Source organism: Sarcophilus harrisii, chromosome 1, assembly GCF_902635505.1.
Source record: "Sarcophilus harrisii chromosome 1, mSarHar1.11, whole genome shotgun sequence".
Classification (NCBI taxonomy): Eukaryota; Metazoa; Chordata; class Mammalia; order Dasyuromorphia; family Dasyuridae; genus Sarcophilus; species Sarcophilus harrisii.
The window spans coordinates 345,783,165-345,806,200 of NC_045426.1; the positions used below are offsets into that span (position 1 = coordinate 345,783,165).

A 23,036-nucleotide genomic window follows, 5' to 3' on the forward strand; every position below is an offset into this window, starting at 1 on the left:
TCACAGCACTCAGGCCGGAACAAAAAAGCAGTTGCTGTGCTGAGCCTGAGGTGGATGAGAGTCTTGAGGATTTTTGGGGGGGGCCCCAGATCTTACTACTCACTTTGTCTGCTGCCCACAAACTCTTACTTTCTTTTCTTTAAAAGGAGCAGAATATCTGTGCCCTGGCCAGTAATGATTTAGTTGTGACAGGAGCTGATTACTTTTTAAAATTATGAGCTAGAAGAAATAGAGGAAATTGTGAAATGATTTTTGATTTTGGTAGTTACTTTAGGGACTGCTAAACATGAAAAATGCCTAAATTAACTGAAGACAGCTCAGATGGCTTTACTTAATAATAATTTGTGGAGGGCAAAGGAGGGAGATTTAGGAGGAAGAGCCTTAGAGACAGAGCCGTCAGCCCTGGGACTGAAATGCTGTGTGACCCTGAGCAAGTTGCTTCACTTAGTGGCTGAGCCTTGGTTTCCCCATCTGTAAATTGATTGGGTTTTAATCCAATTATCTCTTATCTTTGAAATACTATCACTCTTTAATAGATACTTGCTGACCAATTCAGACTACTGGGTTAAGACTAGTAGCTTATAGGGACATTATGACTCTTTCTGCTTTTTAAAAGACAGTGCTTCTTCCTAGGGAATACCAGCTGGCTGATGAGCTTAGAAAACCCTCTAAGTCCATTCTCTTCAGATATCAACAACATGCCCCTACAGGAGCTATCGAATGCATTAATGGCAGCTGAACGTTTTAAAGAGCACCGGGAGACAGCACTGTATAAGTCCTTGTCAGTGCCATCCTCTAGTCTCACCACAGGGACAGACAAGCCTTCTCTCCTACAGCGTTCCAATACAGGTGAGAAAGGGCCTTGGCTAGGTGTTGGGGATAGAGTCAGAGAGGGGAGTAGCATGGGAGTGCCTGTTGGGGCTATTGCAGGGCAGTCTTTCTCATGGACCTGCTACTTCTCTTTGAGATCATGTGGCACATTGATTGAATGTCTTGCCTTAGCGCTTCACAGAAAAGATCACCAGCTTGAACCAAGTCCCAAGGGAGAGACTAGGTGGGTGGAGGTTATCCAAAGGTGTTTGCATCTCAGGATAGTGTTTGCCTCCTTTTATTTTTAGTTTTTGAGGAAAATAAAGCATTTGAATGACTCTTGCCCCACCTGGTGCTCAGGTTTTGTTTGGAAGTTTTTGTCAAAACCTGCTCTGGCAGATTATTGTGTGGCGGAAATCCCCTGAAGTTTGCTTTATTTCTGTGTTCTTCAGGAAAGGGAAAAGGGACCCGGTTAGTGCTCACCTCTCACCACAATTGAAGCTATCAGGCGTGTTCTCATTTCTAGTCTCCATTCTTCGTTTTCCTTCGGAGCAGAACCTGGCCTAAAAGGGCTCGACTTCCTAAGAAGCTGCACTTGCCAAGACAGTATCAAATAGATGGGCTTCTAGGCTGCCCCTTATCAGAATTTCTATGTTGTGCTGAAGGCTCTGGGCTTGCAAGAAGGAAGAGTAGTAGTTGTGAAGTAGAAGTAGGTAGAAATTTGTTAAGTCTAACCAAGGCCCAGCACGCCCTCCTTTGAGTTCATCTCTTGGGAAATGGGCATTGACCACATTAGTCTCAGGCACATGGTGGGAGGTGGAGGGAGTCCTGCACCCAGCCAGCTGAGGACAGGTTTGCCGCCTGCTTTGGAGAGTTTTGGAATATAGTAAATGTGAGTTTTCTGTAAAGATGAACCTTTGCCTTCTGTTCTATAATCATTTTAGCAAGGCTCTCCTGAAATTTATCTTTGAAAATACAAATACAGTGGGATTTGTACTCTCAGTTATTTAGGGAAATAAAGAAGGGGTGGTTAGGGACCCAAATGCCTGGCTTAACAATAACCAAATCATAGAAATCTCCATCAGTGAGCCCACATGTGGCCTTCCTTCCTCCTGATCAGTGTGTTGGGGTGGCTGAGGGTCCCCGCAGATAGCTTACTATGGCTGACTTTGGTTTGGACTTAAGGGTTCTTGGTCATTTTAATTTCTCTGCTGTGGTGTGTGTGTGTATGACTATTTGTGTTTGTGTTTGTATGATCGTGAGCATGTGTGTGCGTGTGTGTGTCTGGGGGGGGGGGTGAATGGGTAGTCTCTCCTTCCTCTTTTATGTAGCTGCTCACGTGGTTCCCTTTGCAGTGGCCTCTTTCTCTTCCATGTACCAGTCCAGTTGTCAAGGAAAGTTGCATAGGAGCGTTTCCTGGGCAGGTATATTTCTATCTCTTTAAGGAAACAAGTATTTACCATAGAAGAACACCTGATTCATTAGACACTATTTCCCTCATATTATCACCCTCCCTTTCATGTTTTCTGTTTGTACCTGGTCTCATGATTCTCAGTGAATGAGATCTTGACTAGCATGAAGAAGTCCATGCCAGAAACAATATTTGCGATTGTTAGCCATTTGGAAGTAGTTCTTCAGCTGAGCTCCATTCCTGAAATGGAAAGAGACAGACTCCCTTTTTCCTGGCCCCTTGTCTGACTCCTCAGGGCAGTGATCTGGCTTCTGGCTTAGTAGATGTGAATGATAGTAGCCAGTTACTCGCCAGTTACTCTTCTGTTGAAAGAGCAAAGACCTGCTATCTTCTTTGCCCTGGAAGCACAGCAGACCCTGCCTCCTCTCAGTGGTGGAAGTGCCTATCTGGTCATTTACAGGATAATTTGGCTGTAGGGAATAAAAGCACCCCAAATCAAATTGGCCTTCATTTGGATTTTATCAAAATTTTGCACCGTGAATAAAGGCAGATGAAGTAAAGAATCTTATGATTCTGTTCCCCCCACGGGTGATGAGCAGCTCTTGTAGCTCCCTCTGGTGGCCTGTCTCAGTCATCCTGGGAAGAACACATGGGTGGTAGTCCCCAGATCAGTGGCCATTCCATGTCGTGGCTGCCATGGGATGACCTTGGCTCTGTGTTCCCATGCAGCTTCCTCCTGGCTCAGGGTGTTTACTTGTCTCCATGACACTGTGACCCCCATGGCTATAGAGAAACTTCAGCTGTCCTGGAAAGATCCTGGGCCAGTTAGGAAAGCTCAGTGACCAAGGCCCTGTGCAATGGGTTCTGGCTTGGACAGCTAACCAGATCAGCACGTTTCTTAGAAGGCCTGTGTGTGCAGCGCTAACTCCTTACTTGCTTCTGTTAAATAACTGCTCCTGGGAGCTGGAATCCATTCAGAAAAAAACCTGCTTCAGCAACTTTCTGCTGATTTTTTTTTTTTTAATGTGCTCAAGTTAGTTTTACCTTTTATTTTGGAAAACAAATCTTAGCCTTTCAGATGGTTCTTCCAGTTCTTTGTTTTAAACTTCTTACATGTCAGCCTTTTCCTTCAGACCAAATAATAGAGAAATCAGTGGACTGAGTTCTACAGGACTGTGTATTGTAGACACAGGTTTCATTTAACCTCTCTACTATACATGAGATTCAGGTCGGCCTCCACTTTTTTGTCCTAGGATCACAAGACAGAGGGGTGGTGGTGCCAGTTTACTGCTAACTGCATGTCATTGAGTTTGACTACTATACCTGGGCCTTGTCTCCCCTTCAACCTTTGGGATGAGGCACATGTATATTGATGCCCTGATGAGGAATACAGGGTGACCCAGGCAGATGGCCATAGACCTGATGTTTCTTTCCCAGTTGCTTTGATGAACCTGGGCTAATCTGTTAGTCCTTGCCCATTACTTCAGTCACAGAAAAATATTACCATGGATAGACCTTTCTCTTCCCTTGTGTTCCTCACTGGGTTTTGGAAGCTGAACTGATTGATTTTGGGGATGAGGCAATATCGTCCATTGGGGTCATGAGTGAAGGAAAAAGGATCAAGGTCCTTATAAGGGAAGGGAGGGTGTGTTGATCAGTCTGATTTGCCCTTTGAAGGTCACATGCTGACTTTCTTATGGCTACCCACCAGTTCTGTGGTAGGGAAAAGGCTGACACTTCTGCAGAGCAGAAGGGGTCCCCCTTGGGCTGATCCAGTCTCTGACACTTACTTGTTTTGTTTGTTTCTTGGTAGAATCTGCAGTTGTCCTTGAAGAAGGAAGCCAAACTGAAGTGGGCTTGAGAGAGACAGATTCACCATCTGAATCTCAAGAGATAGACGATTTTGAAGCCATTGGCTCTCAGACAACTGCAAGTGATGAGAGGTTCGGCAAACTTCCGGATGTTTATAGTAGGGTGAGTTGTTAGACTTATTGGGTTTGACCTTCAGAAGAACTATTCATTCACTCCTGGAATGGCTGTTGGCTTCATCCAGCCTTGTTTTCTGCACAAAGTAAATCTTTCCTTAGTAAGCCGAAATGTTACCCTTGTATCCTTGAGCATTCAGTTCCCAACTAGATGATGATAGAGGCCCACTTTCCAGTCATGTTGATTTGCCATGTAACCTTGCTGCTACTATCCTGTTAAGGCATTTGCCATCCAGAAAGGAATACTTATTCCAGAAGGAATAGCTTCAGGCAAGGGCCTGGTGTTCTCAGTTGGTTTTTGTGACTTAGTATACCCAGGTAGCAATTGATTTTTTTTTAATTATAGCTTTTTACAAGTTATATGCATGGGTAATTTTTCAGCATTGACAATTGTAAAACCTTTTGTTCCAACTTTTCCCCTCCTTCCTCTCACCCCCTCTCCCAGATGGCAGGTTGACTAATACATGTTAAATATGTTGAAGTATAAGTTAAATACAATATAAGTATACATGTTCAAACAGTTATTTTGCTTCACAAAAAGAATCGGACTCTGAAATAGTGTACAATTAGCCTGTGAAGGAAATCAAAAATGCAGATGGACAAAAATAGAGGGATTGGGAATTCTATGTAGTGGTTCATGTTCATCTTCCAGAGTTCTTTCGCTGGGTATAGCTGGTTCAGTTCATTACTGCTCCATTGGAACTGATTTGGTTCATCTCATTGTTGAAGAGAGCCATGCCCATCAGAATTGATCATCATATAGTATTGTTGTTGAAGTATATAATGATCTCTTGGCCCTGCTCGTTTCACTCAGCATCAGTTCATGTAGGTCTCTCCAGGTCTTTCTGAACTCATCCTGCTGGCCATTTCTTACAGAACAATAATATTCCATAATATTCATATACTACAATTTATTCAGCCATTCTCCAATTGATGGGCATCCACTCAGTTTCCAGTTTCTGGCCACTACAAAAAGGGCTGCCACAAACATTCTTGCACATTCAGGTCCCTTTCCCTTCTTTAAAATCTCTTTGGGATATAAGCCCAGTAGTAACACTGCTGGGTCAAAGGGTATGCACAGTTTGATAACTTTTTGAGTATAGTTCCAAATGTGGCAATTGATTTTTAAAAAATATTTATTTATTTAAAACTAAATACAAAATAAGAAAAAACAAAATAGAAAAAGGAAAGGGAAAAAAAAAAGGAAAAAAAATTCTGCCCAACAGAACATCAGGGAGGATTTAATATATATAACAATGAATTTTTATTTCAATAATAGAAGACATTTAATTCATAATTGTCCATCTTTTCTTTGCTTCCCTGTGAGTAATTTTTGTTCTTTGCTGTGCAATTTTTACTTTATTTTTTTCCCCTTTCATCCTCTCAAGCAGGCTACAATTAGGCACAGATATATTAATATGTTCATATATAAATGTACATATACACATTTATACCCACACCCACCCACCCACATATATTTTTTATTTATATACATGCTTACCTATGCCTACATGCATGTACACACACTATATATGTATTCACATTTACAGATACATTGACATTGATCTAAAACAATATTAATATGGCTGGTAAATAACGTAGATTTCTTTCCTGATCAAATCTTTTAAATTTGACTTTCCGATCTACCATTACTAGCCCTCCTTTTTTTTTTTTTCTAATAAATTCTACTCCTGGTCCTTGTTATTGTGTTTGTGTATGTTTCTTATTTCCTACCCATTCTAACTCTTTTACTTTAGTTCTACTCCTTAACTTGCCTTGTATTATTTAACCTCTGCTCACTAATGGATCTCTCCCTTATCTTCTCCCCCACCTTTTTCCCATTCCCATTAATCTATATTCCTGTCTGTTAATCTAAACACCCTTCTGTACCCCAATCCTGTGACAATTGATTTTTGAAGAAATGTCATCTTTCATCCTTATTGCATCCTGAATGTTGTAAATATGTAAATGGCATGTGGAAATAATTCACTCATTAGGCAAAAGATGTTGGGAAAGGGTCAAAGATCAGGGTCTTGTGATGAATGAGCAATAGAACTGAATCTTAAGCTGGATCACTTGACTCTATGATTATTTAGAGACAACTTTGGAAAACCTCTCAGTGATTTTGAAACAGGACCTTGTCATAATGCCTTCCCTCTTTCCCAAGGGAACCATATGACTAGAAAATCATCTGTGAATCTTTAACCTAATCTCTTAATACAGATGGTTTAGACTGTAACTACCATTCTGTTTTTCTAAAGTATTATCACCTGATACCTATAGCACTGACCTATGGTAGCGATTTGGGATGCAGGTCTAGAAGGAGATTTCTTAGCCCTCATTTCCTACTGCTCTTCTAATTTATAGACCTTCAAATCCCCCCTTTCCCACCACTTGCACATACTTCATTTGACTCCTGCCTTTCATATGGTATTAGCCCAGTAGAGAAGAGCGATCCTAGCCCAGACCACATGAAGGAGACTCCCAAGGAACTGTCTATCCTGTCCTCTTTCCCCATGCTTTCAGTTTATACAACCATATATAGAAGCACAAATTTCTTGGGAAAGAGACCACCATCTTCCTTCTGCTGGTCTATTTAATGTAGTCCAGGAGCCTGTACTGAATGTAGTGAAAACCACATTGAGGGCTTTGGAAATAAATGTTTTTCTTAAAAATCTTCTTTTGTATGGTTTCATTTAGTCCTCTTCCACTTCAAGTCAAGAAGAGAAATCCTTCCGTTCTGAAGAGCTCATTACAGGGGGGATTCCCATTGAGAGAGCTGTCTCTTCTGAAGATGGCAGGCCCATAGCTGATCACTCCTTCCAGCCTTCTCAGCCTCTGAGCAAGTCCAGCTCTTCTCCTGAGTTACAGACCCTGCAGGATGTCCTCAAGGATGCTGAGGATAAAGGACACCTTGGGAAGCTGAGCATAGAAATCAAAGCCAAGTCCCAGTCGGGGAATTTAGAAGGGGAAGCCACCAACACCTGGCCAAGTCCGGGGGAGGAGAGCCGAGGCCTTGGTGCAGGCCGGCAAGAGGCTGCAACACCATCTTCAAGCTCACCTCGTTCCCCAAGTGGCCTCCGACCTCGGGGCTACACCATCTCTGATTCAGCCCCGTCAAGGAGAGGCAAGAAGATGGAGAAGGATGCCTTCAAGAGTAGAGCTGCCACATCCAACACAGAGAAGGTGCCCGGGATAAACCCCAGGTGCTGTGCACATCTGACCGGTACCCCTTTCTTTGTCTTCCTGGGCAGCCAGCTGCTCTGCTTCACTTTGTTTCAGCCACCTCTGCCATCCTGGCAGTTCTGTCGAGCACTGTAAGCAACCTGGGGATAGCCTTCATTTGTCCTGGCTCTGGGCCATCCGCACCCCTGGGGAGCTAGAGCAAGTATGATCTTAGGAGGTGCAGGCTTCCTGCACAATAACACAACAGACTGCCTGTGAATATTTGGGCTCAGGGTTGCAAATTTGATACTGCTGCCCAGTAGATGTTTGAAGGTGCCAGAAGGTTAATCAGCAGCTTGGTTGTAGTGGGAGTTAGAGATAGACTAGAGGGTTGGGTTTAGAAGGGAGGTAGGTTCTCCCTTCAGTTGAAGGGCAGGTGGGTGGAGGGAGAGCCATATACTCTCTGTTTTAAGGCTGTCGAGATGGTTGTTCCCGAAGCTCTTGCTAGTACTGTCCAGAAGCAGAACTGGGTCTTTGAGGGAAGAGCAAGAGGTAGTCATGAGCAGACTTTAAACAGTTGGTGGAGATTGGAGATTGTTCCTTCAGGATCCTCGAGAAAGCTGCTCCTGGCTTTCTGAAATGTGACCTCTAATTTTCCAGTCTTTCTTGGGTCCTGTGACTATGTGCTTTGAAGGTGGATATAACTGGGTCATGGCCTTCCTGTAAAGTTGCCATAGAATTTGGAAGTAGCAACTTGGCTATTTCCTTGTGGGATGTGTGCAGAGACATTTCCAACCTCCCCACTCTGTTGACATGCCTTTTCTACTTCTCTCTGTAGTTTTGTATTCCTGCAGCTCTACCATTCCCCTTTCTTTGGAGATGAGTCCAACAAGCCACTCCTGTTGCCTCCTGAGGTAAGTGGGCATCCCCATCTTTCCCTGCAGGCTTCTGTAATTCCTACTTCTCATCCTCCTGGTAGAAGAGTCTTAACATTTTCACCGGCCAAGTTTCTGCAGCTCCCCTTTCTCTGACTCAACTGGTCTAGGTCCCCTTGGAATCTTCTTCCTGTTGAAAGTCATAGGAGCTGGTCTTTGGCCCTTAGGCTTAGCTATGGGATGTGACAGGATTCCCAACTTCTTGGCCTCAAATTAAATAGTCCTGCAATCTGCACAAATCCTAGAGACAAGCTCATCTCCTGAAGCAAAAGCTCTATGGAGACCCTTCTCTGTCTCCATGAAAAGACTTTTGGATTGTGTTGGAAATTCACTGAACTTACTTGACTTTGTGGCTGATTGCAGTAAGGGCCTTATGATCTACCTTCAGTGTTCTGGCCAGCTAGTACCCACCCCACTTGTCATGCCCTTCATTCTGTGGGCCTTGAGATTTCTGCTTGAACATTCCCATTCCTGCATTCATTCCTTGGTTCTTCCTGCCTCCCTCTTGCCTGCTCTGGGTTGGGTCTGCTTAGTTGGTGTGGGGGGTGAAAAGGTCTTGGGAAAGATGACCTCTGTCTCACCATTGGGTTATCAGACTGTCATCTTGATTGCAGACATTCGAAAAATCTGTGCAGCTCCTAGATCAGATTCCTTCTTATGATACCCACAAGATTGCTGTCCTGTATGTTGGAGAAGGCCAGGTAAGGTAGCCTGGACATGTGCAGGCTGATACACAGGACTAATAGCTACTGCCCTCTGGAACCCCAGAGGACTAAAGGGTAAGCACTTCTCTCACAGTGGGGAGGCCCGCATCTATCCTGCCCCTGACTAGCTAAGACTCTGCTGGGAAAAGGTTATATGACAGTGGGTGTGTCTGTGCACATGAGTTTCTCCATTTTATATGTTTTCAGTTCTCTTTTCTTCTTGACTTTAGGTTGGATAATCCATTGAACGGATCTGGTAGATTCCTTTGATTAGCTTTATAATTATTTCTCACCACCATGCCCCTCTCTTCCCCTTCATGCTGTACTCCGTTCCCCTAATATACCCTCAAATAAAAAAGAATTCAGTTAAAAATTTGTGCCAAGGAGAAAGGACACCCCAGAGACCGGCAGGCTAGGGAAAGGCCCAGATTCCAGTAGAGGTAACAAGGCTATCACAGTGCTTCCTGTCCTTGTGCTGGGCTGAGGTTCCCTGATCTTTCTGACCTTTGATATTTTCCAGAGCAACAGTGAGATTGCCATCCTCTCCAATGAGCATGGATCCTATAGGTACACAGAATTCTTGACAGGCTTGGGGAAGCTCATTGAACTCAAAGATTGCCAGCCAGACAAGATCTACCTGGGAGGCCTGGATGTGTGTGGAGAGGATGGGCAGTTCACCTACTGTTGGCACGATGATATCATGCAAGGTAAGATGCAGTTCTCTTCTCTTCTCCTTTCTGGGGAAGGTTGTCAGGGAGTCCTGCAAAGGACCAGTTTTCTTAGCCACAGTCAGACAGAACATTGGTTTCTCCCTAACCTATGACAGTACCCATCTGTGCCTTGAACCTGGGTTATGATCACGTCCTTGTGATTAGGGCCTGCCCAATTTTCTGGGAGATTCGGCTTAAGATGGATTAGGTGCTCAGAGGATTGAGGGTAAGGTGAGGTTGAAGGGTGCTCTGTAAGGGATGTTTTGTTACCAAGCTCCCTGTAGGCTGTGACTGCACATTGGCTGTGCTCCGCTCCCAGCACTGGGTTTGGGCAACATGCTGGGTAAATGAAGGCAGCTGTGGGCACAGCAAATGGAGCCTGGGCCTGCAGTCAGGAAGAAGTGATTTCATATCCAGTTTCAAAAACTTGCTGTGTGAGCTTGGACAAATCACTTAATCTCTGTTTATCTCAGTTTCCTCAACTGGAAATAGGAATAATACTAGCACTGCCTCTCAAAGTTGTTGTGAGATAGTATTTAAAAAGCACTTGGCACAGTGCCTGGCATATAGTAAGTGCTCCATAAATGCTTATTCCCTTCTCTTCCTCTAAGAATCTCTTGGAACCGAATGGTGCAGGGGAACTAGACCACTTTGTACTCTTATAGCTTCTCTTGTTGTGATGCTCCCAGTTGGGTGCCAGATCCTTATCCAGCTTTGTCAAAGGAGCAGTGTGGTATGGGACTTAGACCTCTTAAAGCCAGTGACTTGATGATGCTACCTCCGCCGGCATAATCTGTACCCAGCAGGGCAAATTGCCATGGATGGCAGCTCTGCTCAAGACTGGCACTGATAGAGTCTGATTCTTTTTGTACAGCAAAATAATGTTTTGGTCATGTATACTTATTGTGTATCTAAGTTATATTTTAATATATTTAACATCTACTGGTCATCCTGCCATTTAGGGGAGGGGGTGGGGGGGGGGTAAGAGGTGAAAAATTGGAACAAGAGGTTTGGCAATTGTTAATGCTGTAAAGTTACCCATGTATATATCCTGTAAATTAAAGGCTATTAAATAAAAAAAATTTAAAAAAAAAAAAAAAAAAAAAAAAAAGACTGGCACTGATATTCTGCAGAAAAAAAAAATCTTTCCTATTTCATTCTTCCTGGGATGAGCAGGTGCCCTCATGCTTCCATGAGCACATCCCATTTACCTGAATATGGGAGCAGTCTATCCAAGCTTTAACTGCTCCAGTGAATGGTCACTGGCACCTGGCATTGTTTGAAAGCATTGAGTGATATGTATTGTGCTGGTTGAGCAGGCTGGTTCCTGGACCCTGCTTGCCTCCAGCCTGTCCTGTGATCCAGTCTCACTGTGTCCCCTTGATTCTGGTTCACAGCTATCTTTCACATCGCCACTCTGATGCCCACCAAAGACTTAGATAAATACCGCTGTGACAAGAAGAGGCACCTAGGGAATGACTTTGTGTCAATTATCTACAATGATTCTGGAGAAGACTTCAAACTGGGTACTATCAAGGTGAGAATTCTCTTTGGAACGTTGAAGTTTCCCCTTCCCATATTCTCTCTCCCCAGATTGAAGTGGATTTTTTGTTCTAGAATGGAAACAAATAATAAAGTCCCACTGGGCCATCTCCTTTATGACTACTCTGTAGTCTCCTTTTCCAAGACCTGGTCTGGGCACAAAGAGTTTTTACTCTTTTGAGATGAACAGCCCAATGCTTGGGGCTCACTTTGTGTAACTTCACATATCCACAAAAGAATTTTGTTTTTTCCCAGGGCCAGTTCAACTTTGTACATGTGATAATCACTCCCCTGGATTATGAATGCAACTTGGTCACGCTGCAATGTCGGAAAGGTAACGTGCCCCTTCTCTGCTGAAAGGGGACTTGGATAACTCAGCCTTTCCCATTCCATTTAGCTACAGACATGTTTTTGGCCTGGGACGGGTTGTTGATAAAGGCTGTGCCAGTCTGGCAGCTCTCTGTGCTATAAGACCAAAGCAGTGTCTAGCAGCAGTTTCTGGGAACTTCTCAGACTATCCACAGACTCTGATAAAAGAAACACAATTTAAATTGGCTTTGTATGTCTGAAATCCAGCCAGAAGCTAATTGGGGGGGAGGAGGGGAGAAGAGGAGCATGTAAGCTTGGCCAGATGAGCAATGTTTGTAGTTTCTATCTGTCTTCCATCCACTTAGGGTCCTCATGGAGATCTGGGTAAGCCTGTGAATGTGAGAGCACCCTGAAACTTGAGGCCTATGAAGCTTGACTGTAGTTATAGTATAAACTTCAACATTGCCTTTTCCTCCTTTAGATATGGAAGGCCTTGTGGACACCAGTGTGGCTAAAATTGTATCAGACCAAAATCTTCCCTTTGTTGCCCGCCAGATGGCATTGCACGCGAATGTGAGTATTGTCCAGTTCAGCCTGACTTCCATTTGGGGATCTGGGGACCTATGAATCATGGGGTTGAGAAAGGGCAAAGACTGAATGAACTGTGGCCAGTACCCAGATGGATCTAAATGGAGTGGTTCAGTCATCCATCTTAACATTTCACCATGGTTCCTATGCTAAGCAATTGACCATTTAAATCTCTTTCAAACCAGATGGCATCCCAAGTCCATCACAGCAGGTCAAACCCTACAGACATTTACCCCTCCAAATGGATCGCCAGATTACGCCACATCAAACGGCTTCGGCACAGGGTAGGTGAGAAGCAGGGCAGTGTGTGTGTGTGTGTGTGTGTACGCATGTGTGTGTGCATGTGCGCGAGTGCACATACACATGTACTGCAAAGGAGCCCTTGTGTGGGCTAAAGGATGGAGTAACAAGTTCCCCAACTTGCTTCATTTGTGAAATGTGTCTTTTGACCTATTTGCTTTCAGGTGTGAGGTCAAAGAAAAGACAAAAATACAGAGAGAGTAGTGACCGTTAGGTACAAAAAGCCAAGTTTAAAACATGGCCTCTTTAAAAATTGGATGGGCAGAACAGTGAGGATCCTTTGGGGGGAAATTGTCCTTTAGGCTAGAGGTGAACCTTTGTTCCTGGACCTGACTAGAAGGGAGTAATTTCTTAATTGGAAACACCTCTTTTCAGTTAGATGTGATATTTTGCTAAGCACACTAGCCCAAGGGAGAACTATGATATCCAGCCAGTTAATCTAGTGGCTTAGCAACAGATGTTTGAAACCCTACATGGTCAAGAGGGAAATCTGTAGAACAGAAAGGAAAAGATGTGTGAAGATGTAGGGGAATTCGAACAGACACCTCAGTTCCAGTCTGACTCATTCCTTTTGTGTTTCTCAGATCCGGGAAGAAACCCAGTACCCGAACTCTGGCTTCCCCTTGATGCAGATGCACCCACCAGCTCATCCCAAGTCCCCGCCCCAAGCTCCTTCAGACTCCACGCCCACCTATGAGACAGGCCAGAGGAAACGGCTCATCTCTTCTGTGGACGACTTCACAGAGTTTGTGTGAGCCTTGAGGGACAAAGCCTGTGCTCTCTTCCCAAGGTAGTGTCTCTGGTTCTGTTCCTGAAACAGAATAGAGCGGCAATGACTTGATAGCCTGTCTCTTGAAGGGCATTTCAGCTGTTGAGCCTAAACTGGCTCACTTTCTGTGAGATCAGCACAGACCCTCTGCCTGGAGAGCTGGCCGGCCGGGCCTGGCCCAGTTCTACAAAGCTGCTCACTTCTGACTATTGTTCACCAGCCCAACAACATAGTCAGAACTGTTTATAAATGTAAATTAAATAAAGTGTTTGGATGGTCTGCCCTTAGAGCCAAGGGAGGCTTTAGCTTTCCCCCTTGCACGATAGCTTGTTCTGGGGTGTTGTGTGCCAGGTAGTTGAAGCAGATGGAGTCCCAATCAGTAATCACAGAAGCAAGCATGTAGCAGTCCATAGTATTTATTTGACTTTGTCTTTTTTGTAATTGTGGGTTTATTAAAAAAAAAAAAAAAAAAAAAGGGAAATGTTTGTGGCCTTGGTCATGGTCCCAACTAGAAGAGCAGTATATTGATTGCCCAGGCATAGCCGGGCAATGTTGCATCCTGGTAGGTTAAGACACAACCAATAATAAATAAGAAACCATCTCTGGGGGCCTGCCTAGCTAGCCCTGGGTGGCCAGTCAGCACGAGGACAGAATTTGGCTTCTTCCCTTGCTTCCCCCATAGTCCTTTCTTAGCTCTTTTCCTGTCTTTCCCCCCTACCCTTTTCCCTATGTGCTTTTGAGCAGCTTCACAGCCTGTCCAAGGTTGTAGGGCAGTTGTCCTATCATTGCCACTCTAAGGAGTGGTCTTTTGTGGTCCTCACCCAGTGCTTGCTTGTACCTTCTCTTTCCTTCTCTCCCTCTTCTCTGGACCCCCTCCCCTGCTTCCCCGGTGTTAGGGAGCAGGTGCATGTTGTTAGCCTCATTCCCAAGGAATAAGGCCCTTTTTCCTGTACAGTGCATCCTGGGCATGTCTTTCTTAAAGGGGTTTCAGTAATTATGGCAACTGTTGCTTGTCTCTCACACATTATTATACAGGCATGTGTACACACATGCATGGACACACACACACACACACACGCACACACACACCCCTAACTCCATCACACTTTTGGCACTTAAGGATTCTTGCCCATCTCTCCATTTTGTGGCTTAAAGCAAAGTTATTGTCTGGGGGCCTCCTACTCTAATCCCTTCCTCCTTTCCCAATCATTTTGAGCAGGTGGGTAGGACAAATAAGCCTGTAAAAAAGGATCTCTATATCCTCTCCCCTCCCTCCCCAGGCTGGACCCGGCCCCCCAGGCCAGGTTAATGTGCAACAAGCAGAAGTAACAGTTCCCCGTCCCAGTTCCCAGGTCTCCCACGAGAAACCAACCCCCACCCCGCATTACCTGCTCTACACCCTGACCCTAGCTCGCTGACCTGGGTCCTGCCCCTCTGGCCTCCGAGCTACTCCTTCATCCCAAGTCTTTGAAGCCCACCGGAAACCCGTGGCCCTGGCATGGGGCCCCTCGGCTCTGGGACATCCACACACACCACTAACACTTTATATACAGCAAACTCGGTGAGGGCTGTGCCCTCGGAACATCACTTTAAATAATTGGCGGGAGGGGAGAGGCTCAACTACATGTGCTACGGCTCTCCCCTCACCCCAGTGCTATGAAAATATAGCGACATACAAAAATATATACATTTTAACCCCGTATAAATTACTGACAATATACATATACATGGTGAGACAGTGGCTGGAATGTAAGTGTAGGGGGTGACAATAACTTAGGGATTGGGGGAGGCAGGCTGGGGTGCCCTTCATGTGAGGAGGAGGTGCCTGCCACTGGGGGAGGTGGGGCAGGCACAGCCCCGCTGTACCTGAGGGAGGGCCCAGGTAATAAATTAGGGAATGAGGGGCTGAATCCTTAGCCCTCAAAGGCCCCAACCTCCATCTAGTCTCCCCGCGCCACACCCCCATGTTCTACTTCAGACACATGAGGATCAGGGGAGGGGAATCTGTTCCTCCATCCTAAGGGACCTGACTTCCCTACAGCTACCATCACCACAGTGAGCCCCCCACCTCCCCTACACGTGATGGTCACACCTTTGGTTCTCACTTATTTCGTTTTAGGCCTAGAAAAATCCAATACTGTTTTTTACCCCAGCCCTATTCTGGAGTGCTGAGAATACTTGGGTCCCTGCCTGTTAAAGCCTCCGTTAAAGTGCTGAGTTTTGGAGCCCCTCCACCCAGGGCTTGGCGTTCCTGGCTAGAGAGGCCATGCTGGGGAATCTGGGTGCCATTGGTTCTTCCTTCCCATAACCCCTGGGCCCAAGTACATCATTACTGGGGGGTGGGGGGTGGGAAGGTAAGCTAGAACCCCTGGGTAAGAGAGCTTAATACTGAGAGGCATCCCTGCTTCAGGTATAAGGGGCTGTAGCCAGGGACAAGCTACAGTCCAAATCCCAAGGGAAGGAACCGCTGGGTTGGAGGGGGGGCCAAAGGAGGTACCCTGGGAAGTGGTCTGACATTAGGGATTCAGGCAGGAGCCGTAATAGTACCGAAGGCTCCTACTCCACCCTGACCAGGTCCCTCTCTATGTAAGGCTGGGGTGGATCCTGTTCTTTGCCCTTATCGATGCCCTTACAAGAGGTGAGCTGGAAGAAGAATGGGCAGCTGCCACACCCATACCCCTGCTGGCCCGTGCAATCCTGGCTGGCAGAGTGGTCTGGATCCCTAGGGATGGACCCGCAGAAGGTGAAGGGGTAGGAAGGCCAGGGCCCCAGGGCGGCCTGGCCAAATGGCCACTGGATCTCTGGTCTTGTAGACCCTGCAGCCGCTGTTCCAACTGGTACACCTCCTCTGTGGCCTGGTTAAGGCGGTCGAACTGAGTTAGCAGAGCCTCAAAGACTGAGAGGAGGCGAGAGGGCTCCGGTTCAGGGTCTCCCCGGGCCCCCGCGCGGCCCATCAGCAGGCTCATCCCATCCAGCTGACTGGAGGAGGTGGATGGGCGTGAGGTGTCGGAACCAGCACTCGGTGGGGACACGTCCTGAGATGATTTGGAGTCACTTGATGAGCGTGAGGGCAGAGGTTCCATGCCTTCAAACCGGACCTTATGTCGAAACTAGGGACAGACACGACAGACACGGGGGTCGGTCAGCCAGCCCCAGACCAAGCAAGAGGAACTAGACCTACTTTGATACTAACTGAAAAATCCTGGCCATGTCCCCGACAAGGTCTCTTCCCCTGACTTGAGTCTTTCAGGGCTCCTCTCTTCCTCTGGACTTCTCCCTGCCACAGGCTCCTTCATACTCACCTCCTTGACCTTGCTGAAACCCATCCAGAGGCGCAGGCGACGCAGAAATAGCTCCACCATCTCATAGTCCTGGGGCTCCCATGCTGGGCGGTAAAGCTCGCCCCGAAGGGCGTGGTAGCGCCTCCGCAGCACAACGGCCCCCAGCCGCAGAGCCCCCCACAGCTGCAGCACCGTGAGGCTGGTGCAGAGCAAGGGTGAGAGACGCCAGGGCTCCGAGGGGCACAAATGGGGGTCCCCACCCGCTGGGCACAGCAGAAAGAGGTCCCAGCCCATGCTTCTGAGAGAGTCGGCGCAGGAAGAAAACAGCTGTGAGGAGAGAGGTGAGGGTCAGGAGGGGGCACCCTCCTTGGTGGGGAGGGGGGATGGTGGCAGTCAGCCGAGGGTAGCAGAGGATGGGGGCAAGGTGTATGGGAAAAGTAATGGACTAAAGGTGTAGACGGAGAAACGGAGTTTTGGACATAGCCAATATAGGAATTTGTTTTGCTTAACTTGTGGCTTATTTGCTGCAAGGTTGTGTTTTTGAGAGAATGGGAAGAAAAATGATGCTAGTTAATTGAAAAAAGTAAACTAAAACTGACATTTTTTTTTAAAAAAGCAAATGATCAGAAAATCTTATCACATAATAATAACAATAGCTAATACTTGCATGGTGCTTATGTGCCAGGCCCTGTGCGAAGTGCTTTGCAGTTATTGTCATTTGATCCTCACAACAAGCTTGGGAGTTGGGTGCTATTACTATCCTCATTTTACAGAAGAGGAAACTGAGGCAGACAGAGTAAGTGACATGCCCAGGATCACACTGCTAGAACTATCTGAGTTTTAACTCAGATATTGCTGACTCCAGGGCTCCTGCATCACATAGGGAGTTAAGGTCATCCTCACAAACTCCCACCTTCTCGGCCTGCCCCTCTAGCTTCTAGGGACCAAGCTACAAGACTGACTCCAAGGAAAGCCTCATCAGCTCCCTACTGGGAGATGCCTTACCATGAAGCCTAGTTGGGTATAGGCAATGGCCAACACCAGGAGCGCCAAGCCAGCTGCCACCAGCTCTCTCACTGAGCGGTAGAGGGTTTTCCCAAACACTGACCACTGACGGATGAAGCGAAGTTGCTGGGCAGCCTGAGGACAAAAATCATGTTGTCCCCAAATCAGAGAGGCCTCTGGTGGAAGAAGGCAGGCCCCACAATGGGACCATCCAGGTGGGAAAAAGTTGGGGTGGGCTTGTGCTTCTTGGAAGACACTGGCATGAAGAGGGAGACCCACCTTGATCATCAGCAGGAAAAGCAGGGACGCAGCCAGGCTGGCAAAGGCTGAACTGAGCTGGGCCACTTGGTAGAAGCTGGTGAAGTGATGAGGACGGCGTTTCAGGTAACGGCCCCACTGCTGGTCAGCCAGGCTCAGCTGACTCAGGTGGATGAGCACAGTGGCTGTGGTCAAGAGGATCAGCAGCCACTGGCTCCAGGCTCCTGCACGGACCAGGTAGGCCTGGCCTTCCTTCTGCATGGCCAGGGCCTCGGCCACCACGAAGTACACGACAAAGAGCATCAGAAAAACCTGGGGGAGGCAATCGGTCACTGCAGGGGAGGCCCTGGGGAACCGGGGAGAGCTCTTCAGGGACCAAGGGGGGAAGGACCAGGAGCAATCCAGTGGAAAGAGAGAGGGCAGGGAACCACCAAGAGGGGCCGTGGCACAGGACTGACCATCATCAGCAACTGCAGGGTGACGCCTGCACTGAGCCGCTGTAGGGGGAAGGGCCGGACGCTGATGGCCGTCAGCGCTCGTCCAGACACCGGGAACTCCAGGCGCAGCGTGACCGCAGCATGGAGCCCTACAGCCGGGCTGTACTGGGTGAGCTCCACAAACACCGCACGGCTCCTGGGGACAAAGGTGCGGGTCGACTCGTTGGACTGGACTCCCAACCCCCGACACAAATAATAGGCTTTGAGGTGAGCCAGGATGGCCCGAGCCCATCCCTATCCCCCTCTTTGGGTCTCAGTTCATCATCATCATTTATCCTCATCATTAGCATGGTTACAGCACCGCCTCATTTTATCCTCACAACAACTCTGGGAGGGAGGAGCTATTGTTATCCCCATTTTGGAAAATGAGGCAGACGAGGTTAAATGACTGGCCTACAGTCACAGTATCTGAGGCTGTATTTCTCCTCAGGTGTTCTGACTCCCACTCTGTAAAATGGGGAGGAAAAACTTCTTTTTCTTCCAGGGAGAGAGTATGAGTAAAAGGAGAGAAGAAATGATGAGAACCTTGAAAAGTTAAAAAAGCATTAAAATAAGCATTTGCTGTTCACACATCTGCTCTAACAAGGGTGTCTTTGGCCCTCTTCGCTTCCCCCCCAGACTCACATGTTGTCAATCCAATTATGCCGCTGTAGGAAGCTCAGCAATTCTCGACTCTCCTCCAGGCTGACTCCCAGCTCCTGGATGTAGCCTCCACTGTCGTAGACAGAGAAGTAACCCCAGTACCAGACCCTAGGAGACAGAGGGTAGGAACCAAATGACTCGGCCCTGGAGGCCTTTAGTACAGCCACAGCTGCCTCTGGAAGCCAGGGGTGGGAGACACACAAGGTCTGCCATGCTGTTTGTTTGTCACATGGAGATCTACAACCTTGAGGGGACATTTCCCAACTCAGGAGAAGAGGACATGAATTCGGGAGCTGGGGCAGCTGTCCCTCCCCTCTTCCACGAATCTGCCTTCTCCTGGACCACAAGAAAGAAAGCTGCTTCCTGGCAGCAGGGAGACAGCACTTAAACGATCATTCAGGTTCACAGCCAATCTTGTTCACATGTGGGCAACCGGCAATGTGGGGGATCTGTACCACCCTCCTGCCTGCCGAGGTGCCCAGATTCTCACCCTGCCAAGTCAGGTGCTGAGTAGGCCCAGGCCCTCGTTCCGTTTGGGGAGCTGCTTTCCCAGCCAACCTCATAATCCTGGGTACTGAAACTGCCGGATGTGGTGCACATTCTTCTCATAGTTCCCAGAGCATCTGGGCAGAGTACTGAAATGCAGTCAGTCATTCAACTAACATTAATTAAGTGCCCTCTATGTGTTAAACATGAACTACAAAGACAAAAAACGAAACAACCCCCTTCCCCCTTCCCCCCCAAGGAGTTCCCATTTTACCATTTTCAGGAGGGGTTGTATGAATGGATGAGAATGCTTTGGTGGGGAAGAGAGAGAAGGTGATGTTGAAACAGGGCTCCCCACAGGAGGAGGTTAGCATAAGGGGAGGAAATGGTGCAGAGGAAAGGATGAGCAGAGTGGAGGGAAGGGATCACCAACTGCAACTTACCTTCCTGTAGCCGAACCTGCCGAAGACGTGGGGGCCCCAACTCCAGGGCAGACTGGTTCCCATGGACGTAGGGGAGCAGCACCCGTGACATCCACACCCAGAATTCATCTGACCTATTTCCCCCGATCCAGAAAAATGAAAGTTACTCTCTTCCACCAGCACTGGAGACAGTGGTATCCACTCATTTCCACCTAAAAGTCCAGATCTAGTCCCAGGACACTAAATCTTCCTGGATCACACAGGTCATAGCTTTCTGATTATCCTTCAAGTCATGATCTAGCATCATCTCATGGCAGAAACGACCACTCCAGAAACAGACCCACTTCATCCCCGTGATTCTGTACCGCAGCTTTTGAGGAAACATGTAGGTGTCATTAATTTCCATAAGCAACACTTATGAATGGAAGCTATATTCCTGGGCACTTAAAAGTTGCACTACAAAAGGCAAAAAACAAAACAAAACAAAACAAAACTGGACTCTATTGCTCTTTACAGAGATCTGACATTATATTTATCAGACTATATATATATATATATATATATATATATATATATATATATATATTTGGAAGACTTGTAAGAGACTGGGTTGGGTTGGGGTAGGGCAGAGATGCTTGGGTACACTCACACGCCTGAGAGATGGACACCTCACAGCCCTAAGGTTTGGAGGAGAAGGAGGGAGATAAAAGGCAATTTGCTCATGAGTAACGATCTCCCTAAAAGTAATAGGGAAACTTCACAGGGACTAAAGAATACAAGGATAACTTAAAGATGAATGGGAAGAAAAATGAACACTGCCCTTCTCCCTCAACCCTCACCAAAACTCTTCAGTTGAAGATCCAGCTAGAACCCAGAGTACCAGTTGTGGAGTCAGAAAGATTCATCTCCCTGAATTCAAATCTGGCCTCAGATACTTACTAGCTGGGCAAATCACTTAACCTTTGTTTGCCTTAGTTTCCTCATCTGTAAAATGAGCTTGGAGAAAGAAATGGCAATCCATTACAGCATCTTTGCCAAGAAAACGTCAAATAGGGTCACAAAGAGTTGGATGTGACTTTTTAAAATAACTCTTTTTCAAAATACATGGACATGACTTTTCAAACATTTTTCTCACTCCTTTCTTCGCTCAAAAATAAAAATAAAAATCTATTGCCCACAACTGGGAAGGGACACGAATCTCAGGAGAACCAGAAAGGGAAAAAAAAATACTGAATCCTAAAACAATTTGTGAAAGGAGACAGATAACTGGTTAGAGATTAGTATTCATGAGGCAAATTTTCTTTCTTCCTTAATAATAAAAATTAGCCCTTTATAGCTACAAAGAAGTTTACATGTGTCATAAGGGCCTTCTGAGGAAGTGCTATTCTTATCCTCATTTTACAGATGAAGAAACTGAAAAAGGTCCACTGTTAATATGTAAGGCAGTATTCAAATACAGCTCTCTCTATTTCACTGCATTGTGCTGGTTTTTCCCAAGGCCAAGAGGACAACCACCATGGTACAATGGCTTTAGACTTGCCAAAGAAAAAGCTAGACTAAAAGTTTTTAACAGCCTCAACATTTTTTTCTCTTCTCAAGTTCCAGAAACAACTGAGTGATCAAAAGGGTCATCTATACAAAGTGTTGAATGCTCATTCTTGGTGGTATTTAAAAATGCTGAAAAGCCAAGACTCAGAATATTCCTTTCTAGGATTTGGCTGAAGGATGTCACAGCCTAGAGCTCAAATCCCAAACTTCAGGGGAAAGGCTAATTAATAGGTTATTAATGTTTATCAGAGTATATAGCCTCTGAATGCCAGATCCTGGGACCCTCAGAGAATGGGGAAAGGTCCAGAAGGTCTGGATCTCCCAGGACATGACTGTGTTTGACCTTGCAATGTGGCATCATCCGTTTTCAACAACCCATACACATGGTATCGGCCAACTCCAGGAGCAGGGATTACTGGCACGCGCTCCCAAGGGCTGCTACTTCAGGTCTAAATTGCCTCTGCCTCCCAGATTATGTAACGATACTATCTGTGGTGGACATGACATTGATTGGGAAGGCCTGCATGATATTGAAGGGGCCTAGCCTACAGAAGACTTACTTACTAATTACTGTTTTCTACTATGGTGAAAGAAGTGAAAACAAGCTGCAGTTAAGACAGAAAAGTTACTAGTTGACATAAACCCAGAGGCCCTCAAAGTAAGGAAAAAAGATGCCATGTTTAATTTATATCGGATTGTTTGCTGTCTTGGGGAGGGGGGGTGAGGGGAAGGAAGAGATAAAAATTTGAAACATAAGGTTTTTGACAAATTGTCTTTCCATGTATTTAGAAAAATAAAATGCTATTAAAAAAAGAAAATTAAAAAAAATAGAAGCCCAAGGAGATGGCAGAAACTCTCCCCTAAGGGCACTCAAGGCAACAGTTTCTCCTCTGCAGATATAAGGAGCACAGGTGTCAGGGAGAATGGCATATCAAAATCCAGGCTCTCAATCGCCATTCCTATAGTGTTCTGTGGCTGAGGTGCCTATCTCTCCTCACCACTGTGTCCTCAGCTGGACATCTGGGTCTCCTGCCACCTTCTTCCCTTTTACTCCCCACTCTCCCTCCCTCTCACACCTTTTATTATTCCTAAAGTGAAAATATTCCTAGCTATGACTTTGTCCCTCTGCCTCAGGTGGTTTTCATGGGGTCCTGCCTAAAGACTGAGGGCTAGATAAGATGAGCCTGCAGAGTATTCGAGTGATTACCTGGTGATCCCCAGGAAGGCCTTGCTGTCCAGCTCTTGTTTGATGGAGCTCTGCAGACGGTAAGCATGGGTGTGGCTTGAGGCATCTCCATAGTTAGTGAGGAGGGTCACCAGCAGGAACAGCATATATACCAGAAAATTCTGAAGAAGTGGGGAAGACTGTGAGCAATCACTAAAAGATTGAAGAGAGCCCGAAAGACTATGATGGACATTAGGTACCGCCTCCCTTTGAGGACCGCAGCAAAAATTCAGACTTTACTCCTTCCCCTCTTGCCTTTCCCCCCACCCCACCCCCAGGGACCTGATAGCTGGAAATATTCATCCAAAGGGCTCCAGAAAAGACCATACTTGCTAATTGTATGAAGATACAGAATTGATCTCTCCTTTCCACCCTACCTCAATAGTTTATTTCTTAAGTATTTTGCACATATATGTATTAATTTTATTTTTACATTATAGGTGT

The 23,036-nt window shown here is 46.3% G+C and overlaps 2 protein-coding genes across 13 annotated transcripts in view; one reads left to right on the forward strand and one right to left on the reverse strand.

Annotated features, from left to right (window-relative positions):
* The window catches only part of TSC2 (TSC complex subunit 2), a 59,945-nt gene extending 46,242 nt beyond the window's left edge, over window positions 1-13,703 (forward strand). For 10 of the 11 annotated variants that reach the window (XM_031945837.1, XM_031945840.1, XM_031945839.1 and 7 more), the window contains 12 exons: window positions 634-849; window positions 2,166-2,234; window positions 4,035-4,195; window positions 6,907-7,412; window positions 8,210-8,285; window positions 8,921-9,007; window positions 9,531-9,717; window positions 11,118-11,257; window positions 11,518-11,596; window positions 12,053-12,144; window positions 12,345-12,443; window positions 13,044-13,703. In XM_031945837.1, the coding sequence (XP_031801697.1) occupies window positions 634-849; window positions 2,166-2,234; window positions 4,035-4,195; window positions 6,907-7,412; window positions 8,210-8,285; window positions 8,921-9,007; window positions 9,531-9,717; window positions 11,118-11,257; window positions 11,518-11,596; window positions 12,053-12,144; window positions 12,345-12,443; window positions 13,044-13,214 (1,883 nt within the window). In that variant the 3' untranslated portion in view covers window positions 13,215-13,703. The remainder of the gene's footprint in view (window positions 1-633; window positions 850-2,165; window positions 2,235-4,034; window positions 4,196-6,906; window positions 7,413-8,209; window positions 8,286-8,920; window positions 9,008-9,530; window positions 9,718-11,117; window positions 11,258-11,517; window positions 11,597-12,052; window positions 12,145-12,344; window positions 12,444-13,043) is intronic. The other variant, XM_031945843.1, reaches the window with a different exon arrangement.
* A 390-nt stretch (window positions 13,704-14,093) lies between these two features.
* PKD1 (polycystin 1, transient receptor potential channel interacting) overlaps window positions 14,094-23,036 on the reverse strand; it is a 117,785-nt gene continuing 108,842 nt past the window's right edge. For both annotated transcript variants that reach the window (XM_031945836.1, XM_031945835.1), the window contains 9 exons: window positions 22,575-22,714; window positions 19,841-19,953; window positions 19,402-19,546; window positions 18,894-19,019; window positions 18,231-18,405; window positions 17,794-18,084; window positions 17,515-17,649; window positions 16,531-16,836; window positions 14,094-16,338 (listed from right to left, as the gene is read on the reverse strand). In XM_031945836.1, coding sequence (XP_031801696.1) covers window positions 15,811-16,338; window positions 16,531-16,836; window positions 17,515-17,649; window positions 17,794-18,084; window positions 18,231-18,405; window positions 18,894-19,019; window positions 19,402-19,546; window positions 19,841-19,953; window positions 22,575-22,714 — 1,959 coding nt within the window. In that variant the 3' untranslated portion in view covers window positions 14,094-15,810. The remainder of the gene's footprint in view (window positions 16,339-16,530; window positions 16,837-17,514; window positions 17,650-17,793; window positions 18,085-18,230; window positions 18,406-18,893; window positions 19,020-19,401; window positions 19,547-19,840; window positions 19,954-22,574; window positions 22,715-23,036) is intronic.